General features: G+C 43.9%; 1 protein-coding gene across 4 annotated transcripts; it reads left to right on the top strand.

The window, feature by feature from the left end:
- The first annotated feature begins 224 nt into the window (after positions 1-224).
- ppp2r5d (protein phosphatase 2, regulatory subunit B', delta) lies at positions 225-14,420 on the top strand. 4 transcript variants are annotated; one of them, XM_070915446.1, is made up of 17 exons: positions 225-251; positions 3,239-3,343; positions 3,952-4,123; positions 6,271-6,470; positions 7,016-7,126; positions 7,314-7,406; positions 7,504-7,634; positions 8,159-8,218; positions 8,620-8,728; positions 8,917-8,970; positions 9,240-9,410; positions 11,706-11,833; positions 12,490-12,591; positions 12,679-12,751; positions 13,298-13,345; positions 13,669-13,782; positions 14,283-14,420. In XM_070915446.1, the coding sequence occupies exons 1-17, from the start codon at positions 225-227 to the stop codon at positions 14,418-14,420; spliced, it is 1,836 nt and encodes a 611-aa protein (XP_070771547.1). The 4 variants fall into 4 exon arrangements, with proteins under 4 accessions (XP_070771547.1, XP_070771548.1, XP_070771546.1 ...); XM_070915447.1 differs by having other exon boundaries at positions 3,946-4,123; positions 13,307-13,345; XM_070915445.1 differs by having other exon boundaries at positions 3,946-4,123.
- Positions 14,421-14,860: the final 440 nt, after the last annotated feature.

The raw sequence follows: 14,860 nt of genomic DNA, 5'->3' as shown, positions 1-14,860 counted from the left end.
GCCTCACCTCCCTTCAGCCTCACCCTCGTCACTAAACTCACAGGCGGCCAATCAGAAAAATCCCTCCAGGCGTCGCTAGGCAGATGTGCGCGTCAGTAGCCAATCGGATTGCCCGGGCCGGGAACGGGCGCAGGGGGCTGAGACAGACCGAGTGACAGCGTCTGAATCCCGGGGAAAAACATCACGGAGCCTCCGTGGAATAAAAACCCTGCAACACAGTCAAGATGCCGAACAAAACCAAGAAGGAGAAGGTGAGCCTGCGGCTACATGAGCGCGCGACTTAAATTATTTTGCAGTTTGATAAAACAGGGTGGCTTTGAAGCAGCCGTTATTTTTAGCTAATGGAGACTTTAGACGTTACATTTTATCGAGTAGCGGCTAGCTAACCTGCTAAGGCCCCGCTAGCAGAGGACAGCTAAGCTAGCTGCAGAGTTGCCAGCAGCATTATAAGTCTGTGTCTTCGGTTGTCTCCTCAGTACCAGCCGGTCAGACACAGTATTCACTTCAAACTCCACATTAGCGGTTGTGTCCAGTTGTTACAACGCTAAAGTGAGATGTTAGCTGACAGGGAGCATCCATGCTAACTGGCTAACCGATGAAATTAACGGGCTGCTGCTGCTGGAGCTCCGGGGAGGAACCGCTGCCTGTTCCCTTAAATTATTCATCTTGTAGAAAACAGGCTGGGCTCGGATATAAACCCGTACTGACTGTGACTCATCCATGCATGTCTGTCTCCGTAAAACATGACATATGTGATGCTAACCAGCTGGGAGCCGAGGAGAGAGCCGGTTAGCTGTTAGCTCTACCAGACTCCGTTAGTTTTCCTGCTGATTTTAACGTGTGAAAAACATCTCATGACCGGAGACTCAACATGGGAGCGGGTTGTGTACTTACACTTACACACACTTGTGTACTTGAATGTATTAAAACCAACCACCTCTCTGTTAACTGTTTACTTCACATCCCTGCTGATTATTTTCTAAGTCATCCATCACGTTTTACATTGATTGACTTCCTCTTAGGCAGCCATTGGTTTGAGATTTTCGTTCACGATATTGGTTATTTTTTCATAAATTGATGAACTATTTGGTTCGTAAATTTCAGAAAAAAGTGAAGTCCAGTGTTTGTCCAAAGAGATTCAGTTTGAAATGATAGAGAACAGAAAACCTAATAAATCAATAGTTTCAGCTCCAATAACCACTAATTTGGTGCAGTGTTCTCCTTAACGTTTACTCCTGACCTTGGAAACAGTTGTTTGACTAAATTTACTAACTTTACTCAAGGTCCATTTAGTAGCTCTTTGGAATTTTCAACCACATTTCAAAGGCTTCATCAGCAGATGTTGGTGGATGTTTTTACAGTTGTCATGGAGACGGATCTCTTAGCATCATGTGAGCCAAGTATGTAGCTTCAGTCACATGACAACAGGTGGACGCACATGAGAGGAGACCTCATGTCTCTGCTGAAGCTGGTGAGCGGTGGTCGATTGATCAATTAGTTGGTCTACACGATTAATTGGCAACTGTTTGTTAATTGAATTATCTCTACAGTCATTTCTCAAACAAACAAGCCAAATACTACTAAATGCTGTTCGTTGCCACATAACTTCATAATATAACTAACATAAGTAACATCTTTTGATTAAAACACTCTTGAATACATCTCCTTCAGCTGTGGGAGAAATGAAAACATGCAATTTCACTATTTTCTAACATTTCAGACTACAGGATGATGAATGAAAATAATTAGTTGCATCTCTAGTTGAGATGTGTACTGTGTGTGTGTGTGTGTGTGTGTGTGTGGGTTAGGATTAGGGTTAGGGTTGTCAATCAACTGATAAATCAGAAAATAAACCGGCAGGTATTTCAGCTGGTTCCAGATTTATGACATTTATGGACGAAACAATGAATCTATTAAAATCAAATCGTCTCCATTAAAAGTAGATGAATCAGCTGGATGTACAGACAGCCATCACTGGGTCACTGTGATACTGAAGGGAACTTAAAAACAGGAGGATTCTCAGGGAAGTTCTGCAGCTTCTTCTCTGATGTCTAAATGGACAGTTTTTTTTACAACGGGCATCAGAGATAATACATAGTATTGATTAATAATGCTATAATGCTATCCTCAGGAAGTGTAGTGTAGTCACACTGAATCTAAAAAATCTGTGCTTCGTGTGTGTGTGTGTGTGTGTGTGTGTGTGTGTGTGTGTGTGTGTGTGTTCACTGCTCTCTGGGGAGGTGCCTCACAGTCTGAACACCAGTCTGAACTCTGGACCACATGAAAGGAGTGAAGACACCTCAGACTTGTTGTTAGAAATGTTTCCGTTCTGTGAAACGCTCAATAATCAGGGTGTGATCACATGTTTGATGATGTTCAGAGTCAGTCAGTCCGTCCTGCACAAAGATGTGTAGTTCAAATAATAATGAGATGTCTTGGTTATTGATTGATATCATCAACACTAACTGTGACGCTGCTGAGATGAGTTTTTCTTGTATAAACACACACGTAAAATATGTATTGGCCTGCCAGTTTTATCTGTATGGACTGAATTATATTATAGATATTATAGTAGTTGGGCTGCAACTAACAATTATTATTATTATTATTATTCTTATCCTTAGTTGTTGTAGATTCATTTTCTGTCCATCGACTGATTGATTTATTAGTTAATTGTTTCAGTATGTACTGACAGGTATCAAATTGCACCCAGCACTAACATTTAGAGCTGAGACGAGCAGTCGATGAAGCTGCTGAAGGTTCACGACGCCTCACCTCTCTGACTTTAATACTTTGAGTCTCATGTGAGAATAAATGTGTAATATTTCAGTGCTGCGGTTCATGTTGTTGTTCAACATGTTACAGTAACGTAATGAATGAACGGCTTTATTTACCTTATTGTTGTCGTTTGGTCTCAGTGTCATCTTTTATTATGAATTATTACTGGCTGTCAGGTGACTCTCCGATCACAGTCAGACTGAGTGAATCCGTCTTCAGTCTCTGACACAGACCAGCTTCGGTATCATCCACCACCTCCACAGTGAACTGAACCTGTCTGGGTTTGGACTGTTGGTCAAACAGGACCACACATCTGAAGACGCCAGACATTTTATAAGAGCGATGAATCTATTAACCAAGAAAGAAATCAGCAGTAACAGTTAGTCACAGCCCGGCCTGAAATATGTTCTGTTGTTGTTGGTTTGTCTTTTTATTAAATGTTTCTTCTGTGTGTAAACAGGAAACAACCAAATCTGCCAAAAGCAGCATGAAGAACAGTAACAGCAGCAGCAGCACCAGCGGCAGCGGCGGCGGGAAAGATGCTGCTGCCGAGAACTCAGATGAGGTGAGTCTTTAAAATATAAACCAGTCAGTCGTCTCTGTTTCCTTCAACACACGATGGAGCTACAGAGTCTCATGAGAAACATCTGCAGGGCAAAAGTGAAACACTGCTGCTGCTGTTAGGACTGTCTGTCTGCTGCAGACAGACAGACAGACAGACAGACAGACAGACAGACAGCTGCTGTTAGGACTATCTGTCTGCACAGCAGCACTTCATTCTCAGTGTGGAGGGAACATGGTGGGAGCTCAGGTTAGTTTGACAAGACACGACCTCATCCACACACGGAGTAAACAGGAAGTAAATAGGACGTAAACAGGAAATGAAGAGGATGTAAACAGGAAGTAAACAGGATGAAAACAGGAAGTAAACAGGATGTAAACAGAACATCACTGTACTGCAATACAACACCACTGTACTGCAATACTACACCACTGTACTACAATACAACACCATTGTACTACAATACTACACCACTGTACTACAATACTACACCACTGTACTGCAATACAACACCACAGGGAACAAATGTTTTGATAAAAAGTTGTTCTAACTTTCAAACCTGTGTGTGTGTGTGTGTGTGTGTGTGTGTGTGTGTGCGTGTGCAGTCCCAGCAGCAGCAGAGTGGCAGTAAGCGTCCCAGTAACAGCACGCCTCCTCCCACTCAGCTCAACAAGATCAAATACTCTGGAGGTCCTCAGCTGGTGAAGAAGGAGCGCCGCCAGAGCTCGTCCCGCTTCAGCCTGACCAAGAACAGAGAGCTGCAGAAACTACCTGCACTCAAAGGTAACCAACACTAACCCAACACCAACACTAACTTAAACCCAACACCAACACCAACACTAACCTAAACCCAAGACCAACACCAACACTAACCTAAACCCAAGACCAACACTAACCTAAACTCAACACCAACACTAGTGTGTCAGCAGTTTCACATGTAGACTGACATCAGTACCTTTAATGCACCTTTAAGACTGAGCTGCAGCTTCATGAAGTCCGTTTTGAGTTTTCAGTAACTACTAACTAGTTTCTAACCAGTGATTCACTAAATGAGGTTGCACCATTAAAACTGACAATTGTCTTCAGTAATGTGTAAATCTGTTGCTCGGAAACATCTGTAGCGCTGTCCAATCAGGAGTAATCAACTATGTAAAAGTCACTGCAGCATCACAAGCTATGATATAACCTTTAAATAACATTTCAGGAGGCCAAATGATTTATTAAACTGAAGGGTCACCCCTTATTTATATCTGCATTTATCTAGAAATCTGTGTTCAGATTATGCTAAACTAAGTTAACCGACAGTATTTGGTCATTTAGTTTCATTATTAGCATCATGTTTTTTGATTTGAGGTGTTTTTAGTGAAATGTAATTTGAAGTCTGTATTGTTATCATTATTATCATTAGTTAGATCAAGAGTCAACAATATGACCTCCTCAGATATTAGCATGCCATCGTCTCTAACTAACTCTGTCAGTTAGCATATAATGTTAACAGATTAGACAGTGATTTAGGTTTTATTGAACAGCGTAATACTGACAGTCCAACAATGCTATGAATCCTTCTTCTAAAACTTGATGCCCAAATTACATCTCCAACTAAGTTATTTTCATTATCTGCTAATAATTAATCTGCTGATTATTAACTTAATTCATCTTTTAATTGTTTTTCTATAAAATGTCAAAAAACCCAAAGATGTTCAGTTTACTGATAGAAAACAGAACATCTGACACACTGGAGAAACTGGAACTGATTGATTATCCAAATGGTTTCTGATTAATGTTCTGCTGATCAAGTAATTGATTAATTGACTGATCTTTTTAACTCTGGTCCAAATTTAGAGCATTAATTTGTCCTTTTCATTCTCCTCCGACATTTGTTCAAAGTGTCAGATGGGTGTGAGGTAACCAGACAGACTCCTGGTTACCATGGTGACCTCAGTGTTTCAGGTGTGTGATGAGAGCATGACTCTGCAGTCAGACCTGCTCCACTTACAGCCTGCAGCTAACAGCTGTTGTCATTATTCATTAGTCTGCTGTTAGTTTCTTGATTAATCGGTAAATAGTTTTGTCTTCAAGTTGTCAGTTGTTATAATTTCCCAGAACCCGAGCTGACGTCTTTGAACTGTCCAAAATCCACATGTATTTCATTCTGTTTCATTTATGTGAGAACCACTGGATGAATCTTTTTGTTTTGATTATTTGATTATGAAAATAGTTTATTGGGGCAGCATGGTGGTGCAGCAGTTAGCACAGTCGCAGGGGAGCTAGAGCGGTTCAATCCCCAGCTCCCCCTGTCCAAATGTCGAAGTGTCCTTGAGCAAGACACTGAACCCTCAGTTGCTCCCGATGGAGGTCAGCACCTCGCATGGCAGCTCGGTCGCCAGCGGTGTGTCAATGTGTGTCTGAATGTGAGTGTTAATGAGACCAAGCTGTAAAGCACTTTAGTACATTTACTTACAGGCCTTGTGTTCAATCCTGTCTCTCGGCTGCTGGAGGCTGTAACATTAGTCCTGTCAGGAGACGTTCTCCACCTCAAACCTACAGTGGATTAAACAGGTGGAGGTTCTAGCAGGAAACTTGAATGAATGAATCATTTTTCCTTGGTTCATTTATCCATCGGGTTTCTGCTGCTTATCCAGGTCACATTGATTTAATTATATAACAAGTGTTTGCTCATGGGGTGTCTGTTGGGTCTCTGTGAATAACGTTATAAAGAGCACGGTCTAGACCTGCTCAGTCTCTGTAGAAGAAGAGCAACAGAAGTTTACTTCTCAGATTCAGAACATGTACAGTCTACATGAGAAATTCTTCCTGCATCAAGAACACACATTTTCTACATATCAAAGCTTCATATATGATCAACTTAAATATGTGAAATGAACATGTGGTATCTAATAATGTTGCTCTGTGGTGGCCGACCTCCCCAGACTCCCCCCTGATGGAGCGTGAGGAGCTGTTCGTTCAGAAGCTGCGTCAGTGCTGCGTCCTCTTCGACTTTGTCAGCGATCCACTCAGCGACCTCAAATACAAAGAGGTGAAGAGAGCTGGACTCAACGAGATGGTGGAGTACATCACACACAACAGTGAAGTGGTGACCGAGTCCATCTACCCCGAGGCCGTCCTCATGGTGAGAAACCACACACACGTTTATATTTCTGATAGTCTTGATAAACTTAGTTCTACCCTGAAACCAAGTCTGAACCCTCAAACAGGCCTTTAGGAACAAAATGCCTTCAGCTCTCAGTTAATATACATAATTATTACTGCATTCATGTGTTCATCACTTTAATGCTGCAGCTGGTGATGGTGGCGCTTTATATACTGCAGGGTAGCTTCATCTATAATAATATATCATTATTTATTAGTTGATTATATTTTTATTAATAATTTGAATCTGTAAAGTAACTTAAGCTGTCAGATAAATGTACAATATGAGTACATATTATACACAAATGATATTAAGAAGATGGAGTGAAATATATAAATATAAAGTAGCAGAAAATGGAAATACTCAAGTGCCAAGTACCTCAAAATTATACAGTAGTTGAGTAAATGTGTGTATGTAAAATGTACTTTACATTTACATGGTTAGTTATGGAGGAGCACAAGTGCATACACATTCAGAGGCTGCAGAGTCTGGTATTAACAGTGTGTGTGTGTGTGTGTTTTCAGTTTTCGGTGAACTTGTTCCGGACCCTTCCTCCATCCTCCAACCCGACAGGAGCCGAGTTTGATCCTGAAGAGGACGAACCGACGCTGGAGGCTGCCTGGCCTCATCTGCAGGTACACTGTGTGTGTGTCTGTGTGTGTGTTTGTGTGTGTGTGTGTGTGTGTGTGTGTGTGTGTTTTACAGAGATGTTTGTTTGAATGAGAGGCTGCTGACTCTTTAAACTTGTATGTTTCCATGTCGTCATGATGTGTTGTTGTGTTTCCAGAGAGCAACATGCCTGCTGTGTGTTTGTCTCCACAGCTGGTGTACGAGTTCTTCCTTCGCTTCCTGGAGTCTCCAGACTTCCAGCCAAACATCGCCAAAAAATACATCGACCAAAAGTTTGTAATGTCGGTAAGATCTGATCTCTGAGCGTCAGAACAAATGGAAATGTGTAAATGTCCTGATGTGTAACTTCATCAGAACTTTACGTTTAATGTTTGTATTAAAGCTGCTGGAGCTGTTTGACAGCGAGGATCCCAGAGAGAGAGACTTCCTGAAGACGATCCTCCACCGGATCTACGGCAAGTTCCTCGGCCTCCGCGCCTACATCCGCCGCCAGATCAACAACATCTTCTACAGGTCAGAACGCAAGCACCACAATGAAGACCAGATACAGAAAGAACCACAGACATGTAGAGAACCACAGACACATAGAGAACCACAGACACATCGAGAACCATAGACACATAGAGAACCACAGACAGGTACAGAACCACAGACACGTACAGAAGCAAAGACACATAGAGAACCATAGACATGTACAGCAGCACAGATACGTAGAGAACCACAGACATGTACAGAACCATAGACAGGTACAGAACAGCAGTGAGACACCAGGAGGATCTTATTTCCAGATCAGAGTCTCAGATCTCTTCACTGATGGACTGGGACTCCTGGTCTGGACTCCTGTGTCTGTGGATGACATCATGTTTCATGAATCATTCTACTCACTACATCTACAGTGATTGGTTTACAGGTGATCGATGTGTCACATGACCTGATTGGCTGACTCGACTCATGACAGACTGACAGCACTGACACCAACTGGATGTTTTGTGAATCCAGTTAAATCCAGTGTCTGTCTAACTGGTTTTGTTTTACAGATTTATCTATGAGACTGAACATCACAACGGCATCGCTGAGCTGCTGGAGATACTGGGGAGGTAACAGACACACACACACACACAATATGGTAGGTATTTGTCCTGTTGAAGTGTAGGACTGCTTCCAGTACAGCTCAGGGCAGAACAACAGAAGCTGCATCATGTGTACAGTATGATATATAGTAAACAATGCGTTTTAACTCTGGTGTCATGTTGCTCCACCTCCAGCTGTTAAAACCAGAGGGGCGTATAGAGAGATTTTATCTTGGGACCATGTTGAAAATATGTGTTTTTTCACTTTAATAATGAATAAATCACATCAAAATGCTGGATTCTGCTTCTGGATGGGGGGGGTGTTGGACACAGACATAAGGACATAAAAGAAAGGAATCCGACGCTGCAGCAGGAGAAGCAGTATGAAGTTTAACAGACTCCAACGTGTCTCTGTCTGATTCTGTCAGTATCATCAACGGCTTCGCTCTCCCTCTGAAAGAAGAACACAAGATGTTTCTGATCCGAGTTTTGCTGCCGCTTCACAAAGTCAAGTCTCTCAGCGTCTACCACCCACAGGTCAGAGTTGTCTGCCTGTCTGTCTGACTGTCTGTCTGCCTCTCTGCCTGCCTGTCTGCCTGTCTGTCTGTCTGTCTGTCTGCCTGCTTCTCAGTCTGTGTCTGCCTCTCAGTCTGTCTGTCTGCCTGTCTGTCTGTCACAGTCAGTGTGTAATGAAACTGCTTGTCTGTCTGCCTGTCTGTCTGCAGTTGGCGTACTGTGTGGTCCAGTTCCTGGAGAAAGACAGCAGTCTGACAGAGCCGGTGAGTCTGCTGCTGATGTCTCTCCTGTTTCTATGACAACATTCAAAATGTGCTGCCGGTGATGGCAGTGTTTTCTTTCCATGGTAAAGTACAGAGGGTGGACCCATGAACAGACACACCTGTACAACATAATGAGACCGGTCTGGAACACACCTGTGGACCAGCTGTTGTACAACATTCAAATGTTATTCGGGTGGAGCCCTGTGTGAAGGAGGAGCTCAGGTGCTGTCGTGTGACTTCCTGTTGGCTGTGATCTTTGACCCTTGCAGGTGATCATGGGTCTGCTGAAGTTCTGGCCAAAGACTCACAGTCCGAAGGAGGTGATGTTCCTGAACGAGCTGGAGGAGATCCTGGACGTCATAGAGCCATCAGAGTTTGTTAAAGTCCAGGAGCCGCTCTTCAGACAGCTCGCCAAGTGTGTGTCCAGCCCGCATTTCCAGGTACCAGAACTTGAACATAAACCTGAACCTGAACCAGAGCTAGAACAAAAAACCTCAAACTAAAACAGAACCTAAACTACCTAATTACCTAACCAAAGAACAGAACCTGAAGCAGAACCAGAACCAGAGCTACTGCCTAAAATACATGTCAAGAATCCTAACCTAAATAAGAAACTAACCCAGAACCAGGTCCAAAATTACATCACAATCAGAACCAGAACAGAACCAGTTCCTTTTTCATTTGGTGCAGAATGTGATATAATGAATAACGAATTTGATGATGATGACAGTGGTAATGGTGACAGTGATGATGATGGTGACAGTGGTAATGGTTATAGTGATGATGGTGACGGTGTTGGTGGTGGTGATGATGATGATGGTAATGATGGTGACAGTGTTGGTGGTGGTGGTGGTGATGATGATGATAGTAATGATGGTGACAGTGTTGGTGATGATGATGATGATGATGGTGACAGTGTTGATGATGATGGCAATGATGGTGACAGTGTTGTTGGTGATGGTGATGATGATGGTAATGATGGTAATGATGGTGACAGTGTTGGTGGTGATGGTAATGATGGTGACAGTGTTGTTGTTGGTGGTGGTGATGATGATGGTAATGATGGTGACAGTGCTGGTGATGATAATGATGGTGACAGTGTTGGTGGTGGTGATGGTAATGATGGTGACAGTGTTGGTGGTGATGATGATGGTAATGATGGTGACAGTGTTGGTGATGATGATGATGATGATGATGATGATGATGATGGTAATGATGGTGACAGTGTTGGTGGTGATGATGATGATGGTAATGATGGTGACAGTGTTGGTGATGATGGTAATGATGATGATGGTAATGATGGTGACAGTGTTGGTGGTGATGATGATGATGATGGTAATGATGGTGACAGTGTTGGTGGTGATGATGATGATGATGGTGACAGTGTTGGTGATGGTGATGATGGTAATGATGGTGACAGTGTTGGTGGTGATGATGATGGTAATGATGGTGATGATGGTAATGATGGTGACAGTGTTGGTGGTGATGGTAATGATGGTGACGGTGTTGGTGGTGGTGGTGATGATGATGATGGTAATGATGGTGACAGTGTTGGTGGTGATGGTAATGATGGTGATGGTGATGATGGTGACAGTGTTGATGATGATGATGGCAATGATGGTGACAGTGTTGGTGGTGATGGTGATGATGATGGTAATGATGGTGACAGTGTTGGTGGTGATGGTGATGATGGTAATGATGGTGACGGTAATGATGGTGACAGTGTTGGTGGTGGTGGTGGCGGTGATGATGATGGTAATGGTAATGATGGTGACAGTGTTGGTGGTGATGGTGATGATGGTAATGATGGTGATGGTAATGATGGTGACAGTGTTGATGATGATGATGATGCAATGATGGTGACAGTGTTGGTGATGATGATGGTAATGATGGTGACAGTGTTGGTGGTGATGGTAATGATGGTGACAGTGTTGGTGGTGGTGGTGATGATGATGGTAATGATGGTGACAGTGTTGGTGATGATGATGGTAATGATGGTGACAGTGTTGGTGGTGATGATGATGATGGTAATGATGGTGACAGTGTTGGTGGTGATGGTGATGATGGTAATGATGGTGACAGTGTTGGTGGTGGTGGTGGTGATGATGATGGTAATGGTAATGATGGTGATGGTAATGATGGTGACAGTGTTGGTGGTGGTGATGATTATGATGGTAATGATGGTGACAGTGTTGGTGATGATGATGATGGTGATGATGGTAAAGATGATGATGGTAATGATGGTGACAGTGTTGGTGGTGGTGATGATGGTAGTGATGGTGACAGTGTTAGTGATGATGATGGTAGTGATGGTGACAGTGTTCGTAATGATGATGATGGTGACAGTGTTGGTGGTGATGATGGTAAAGATGATGATGGTAATGATGGTGACAGTGTTGGTGGTGGTGATGATGGTAGTGATGGTGACAGTGTTAGTGATGATGATGGTAGTGATGGTGACAGTGTTCGTAATGATGATGATGGTGACAGTGTTGGTGGTGGTGGTGATGATGGTAATGATGGTGACAGTGATGGTGATGATGGTAAAGATGATGATGGTAATGATGGTGACAGTGTTGGTGGTGATGGTGATGATGGTAATGATGGTGACAGTGTTGGTGTTGGTGGTGGTGGTGGTGGTGGTGGTGGTGGTGATGATGATGATGGTAATGATGGTGACAGTGTTGGTGGTGATGATGATGGTAATGATGGTGATGATGATAATGTGTGTGCAGGTGGCAGAGAGAGCGCTGTATTACTGGAATAACGAGTACATCATGAGTCTGATCAGTGACAACGCTGCCAAGATCCTCCCCATCATGTTCCCCGCCCTCTACAAGAACTCCAAGAGCCACTGGAACAAGTAACATACACACACACACACACACACACACACACACACACAAACAAAGACACTAAGTGATGTAACGAATCTCTGCTGATGGATGCAGCAGTCGGTGTGAGCTGTGGGTGGAAACACCGATCCTGATCAATAACCAGATCAGTCCTATCAGTCCTCTGCACATCAGAGCACACATTCAATCATTAGAACCCAGTATTAATTAGCAATATTAACAGAGTGGTGTTCTAGTTTTAACAGACTCTCATTAACTCCAGTCCTGGATCCATGTTAAGCTGCCCTCCACAAAACTCTTCCTGGGCAGGGGGGTTCACATTAAAAGCCTACATACAAAAGGAAGGCCAGACATTTAATGTGAAAACTCTGAAGGAGGTGTTGAGCTGTTGTTCTGATGAATTAGTGGAAATAGACTGAATGTATCAGGACCAACAGGGAACATGGAGGCAGTGATGTGTTTATGTAAACTGGGAAATAAAAGCTTCTCTAACATCAGCCTGTCTCTGCCTCTGCAGTAAATAAAGTGAATAAATATTTGATCATTTGCAATTGACATCAGCTGTGTGGAGTAACAGTTAGAGAGTCAGGGTGGCTCGCTGCACTCTGATCTGATCTCTGAACAGTTCCAGTGTTTCTCTGATCAAACGTGTCCTCCTCCTCAGGACGATCCACGGTCTGATCTACAACGCCCTGAAGCTCTTCATGGAGATGAACCAGAAGCTGTTTGATGACTGCACGCAGCAGTACAAGGCCGAGAAACAGAAGTAACACTCAAACAGCAACAGTTTGTGTCTCAAAGTGCTCCTTCGACAACATGAGATAATAAATCAAATGTCTGTTTGTGTCCACAGAGAGAAATATAAGCTGAAGGAGAGAGAGGAGATCTGGCACAAGATAGAGGAGCTGGCCAGGCAGAACCCACAGGTACTCCTCACCGTCCCCTCACTGTCCCCTCACTGACTCCTCACTGTCTCCTCACTGTCTCCTCACTGTCCCCTCACTATCTCCACTCACTGACTCCTCACTGACTCCTGTCTCCTCACTGTCCCCTCACTATCTCCACTCACTGACTCCTCACTGACTCCTGTCCCCTCACTGTCCCCTCACTATCTCCACTCACTGACTCCTCACTGACTCCTGTCTCCTCACTGTCTCCTGTCCCCTCACTGTCCCCTCACTGTCCCCTCACTGTCCCCTCACTGTCCCCTCACTGTCTCCTCACTATCTCCACTCACTGACTCCTCACTATCTCCACTCACTGACTCCTGTCTCCTCACTGTCTCCTCACTGACTCCTGTCTCCTCACTGTCTCCTCACTGACTCCTGTCTCCTCTCTGACTCCTCACTGTCTCTTCTCTGACTCCTCACTGTCTCCTCTCTTTCTCCTCTCTGACTCCTCACTGTCCTCAAGTACTTGTACCACACAAAAATACTCTAATGTTAAAGTTACAGTGTGTTCCTTTCTTTCAGAGCAATAAGCTCCACCCCCTCCGGCCTGGACTCCACCCACAGGAAGAGGTCAGTCCTGTTGTGTTTCAGTGCTGTCCCGTTATTTGTGTTAAAAATATTAGTGTGTATTTTAATGTAGCTGATGTTCATAAAAGGGGCGTGGTCTTAGACATATTTTGCATATTCACAGCAGTGAAGCCAGAACTGGGCCTGTTACTTTAAGAGAGTGTTGCATTATGGGTTGTTTGTAACCTTAATGTTGCTAGGCTAGTGAGATTCTATCGGACCATCTGAAATGATGGCTCATGTTACTAACATTTATCTGCCGTTTGTTATTCATTGATATCTGAAAACGTTTCCATATGTGTACATGTATCTGTGTGTATTCGCAGTACATGCTGTACAGTGACAGTACTACTGTGGCTGTGTACTCGATGGAAACAGAGACTCCAACAGCCGAAGATATCCAACTGCTGAAGAAGACTGTGGAGAGCGAAGCCTCACAGGTACTGTGCCGTCATCAGACAGTGTGATCAAGCGATCGATCAGCTCCTCCAATAGAAACACCGCACTAAGAGACAGTTACTGCGTCTTTCATGGTGACAGCAGAGACGCAGTGTTCATGTGAAACAGATGTCCTCACATTAGTACAAATCAAATCAAAGTACAACAAAGCAAATGAGAAATGTTAAATTATATGAATGAGTTATTAATGAGGTGACAGACAAGCCTGAGACGTCTGTCCTAAAACAATACTCGTATGTCCATGTGAACTGGTTTAGTGCTATAATCATTCCTCCTGTTCAGACTGGACATGAATGAGGCTCCATCCGTCTGTGAGACAAACCAAAGTTACAGAGTTTATTTGAGTTCCTGTTTCCCCCGAAAAAGACTTTTTTCATTTTATTACGATGCTACAGGAGGAGGAGCAACAGACTCCACAATACACAGTGGTAGTTCCTGATCACCTGGTCTCTCTCTGCCCCCCCTCTGTCCCCCTCCTCAGGGTATGAAGGATCTGAAGAAGGACAAGGTCCTGATGAGGAGGAAGTCGGAGCTGCCGCAGGACGTCTACACCATCAAAGCTCTGGAGGCCCACAAGAGAGCCGAGGAGTACCTGACAGCCAATCAGGAGGCTCTCTGACCGGGGTAGGCAGTCCCTTTTGAGCCTGACTCCGTCCCCCTCCTGTCCGTCTCTCTGGGGAGGAAGTTGAAGCTGTCGTGGAGAAAATGGTCTGGGGTCAGATCAGGACAGATCTGATGCTGCGTTCAACAAAAAAACAAAAAAACAAACCTTCTCACCTCTGACCCCCGGTGGCCGATAACAAGTAGGACACTGTAGAAGCTCCGTCTGTCCCGCCTGGTGTTTCAAAGTGTGTCCACAGTCATGTGACGATGACATCAGCTTCATGTTGCACTAACACCTCCAACACCTTCATCTTCAAACACCTGCGGCCTCCAGGTGACCAGCTGTGTGACGTGACCTGAAAGACTGAAGGTCCCTGAACGCATCACCAACAGGCCTTTTCCACTCCAGGAACTCAACGACCACCGGAGAGAGTCCACAAGAAAGAGTCTCTGGTC

This window comes from Enoplosus armatus, chromosome 12 (assembly GCF_043641665.1).
Source record: "Enoplosus armatus isolate fEnoArm2 chromosome 12, fEnoArm2.hap1, whole genome shotgun sequence".
Lineage (NCBI taxonomy): Eukaryota > Metazoa > Chordata > Actinopteri > Centrarchiformes > Enoplosidae > Enoplosus > Enoplosus armatus.
This window is presented reverse-complemented; position numbering and strand designations above follow the sequence as displayed.

Coding starts and splice junctions, on each gene's coding strand:
- ppp2r5d (XM_070915445.1), top strand. CDS start 225: ATGCCGAACAAAACCAAGAAGGAGAAG. Junction 252..3,238: donor ACAAAACCAAGAAGGAGAAG/GTGAGCCTGCGG, acceptor GTGTGTAAACAG/GAAACAACCAAATCTGCCAA. Junction 6,471..7,015: donor ACCCCGAGGCCGTCCTCATG/GTGAGAAACCAC, acceptor GTGTGTTTTCAG/TTTTCGGTGAACTTGTTCCG.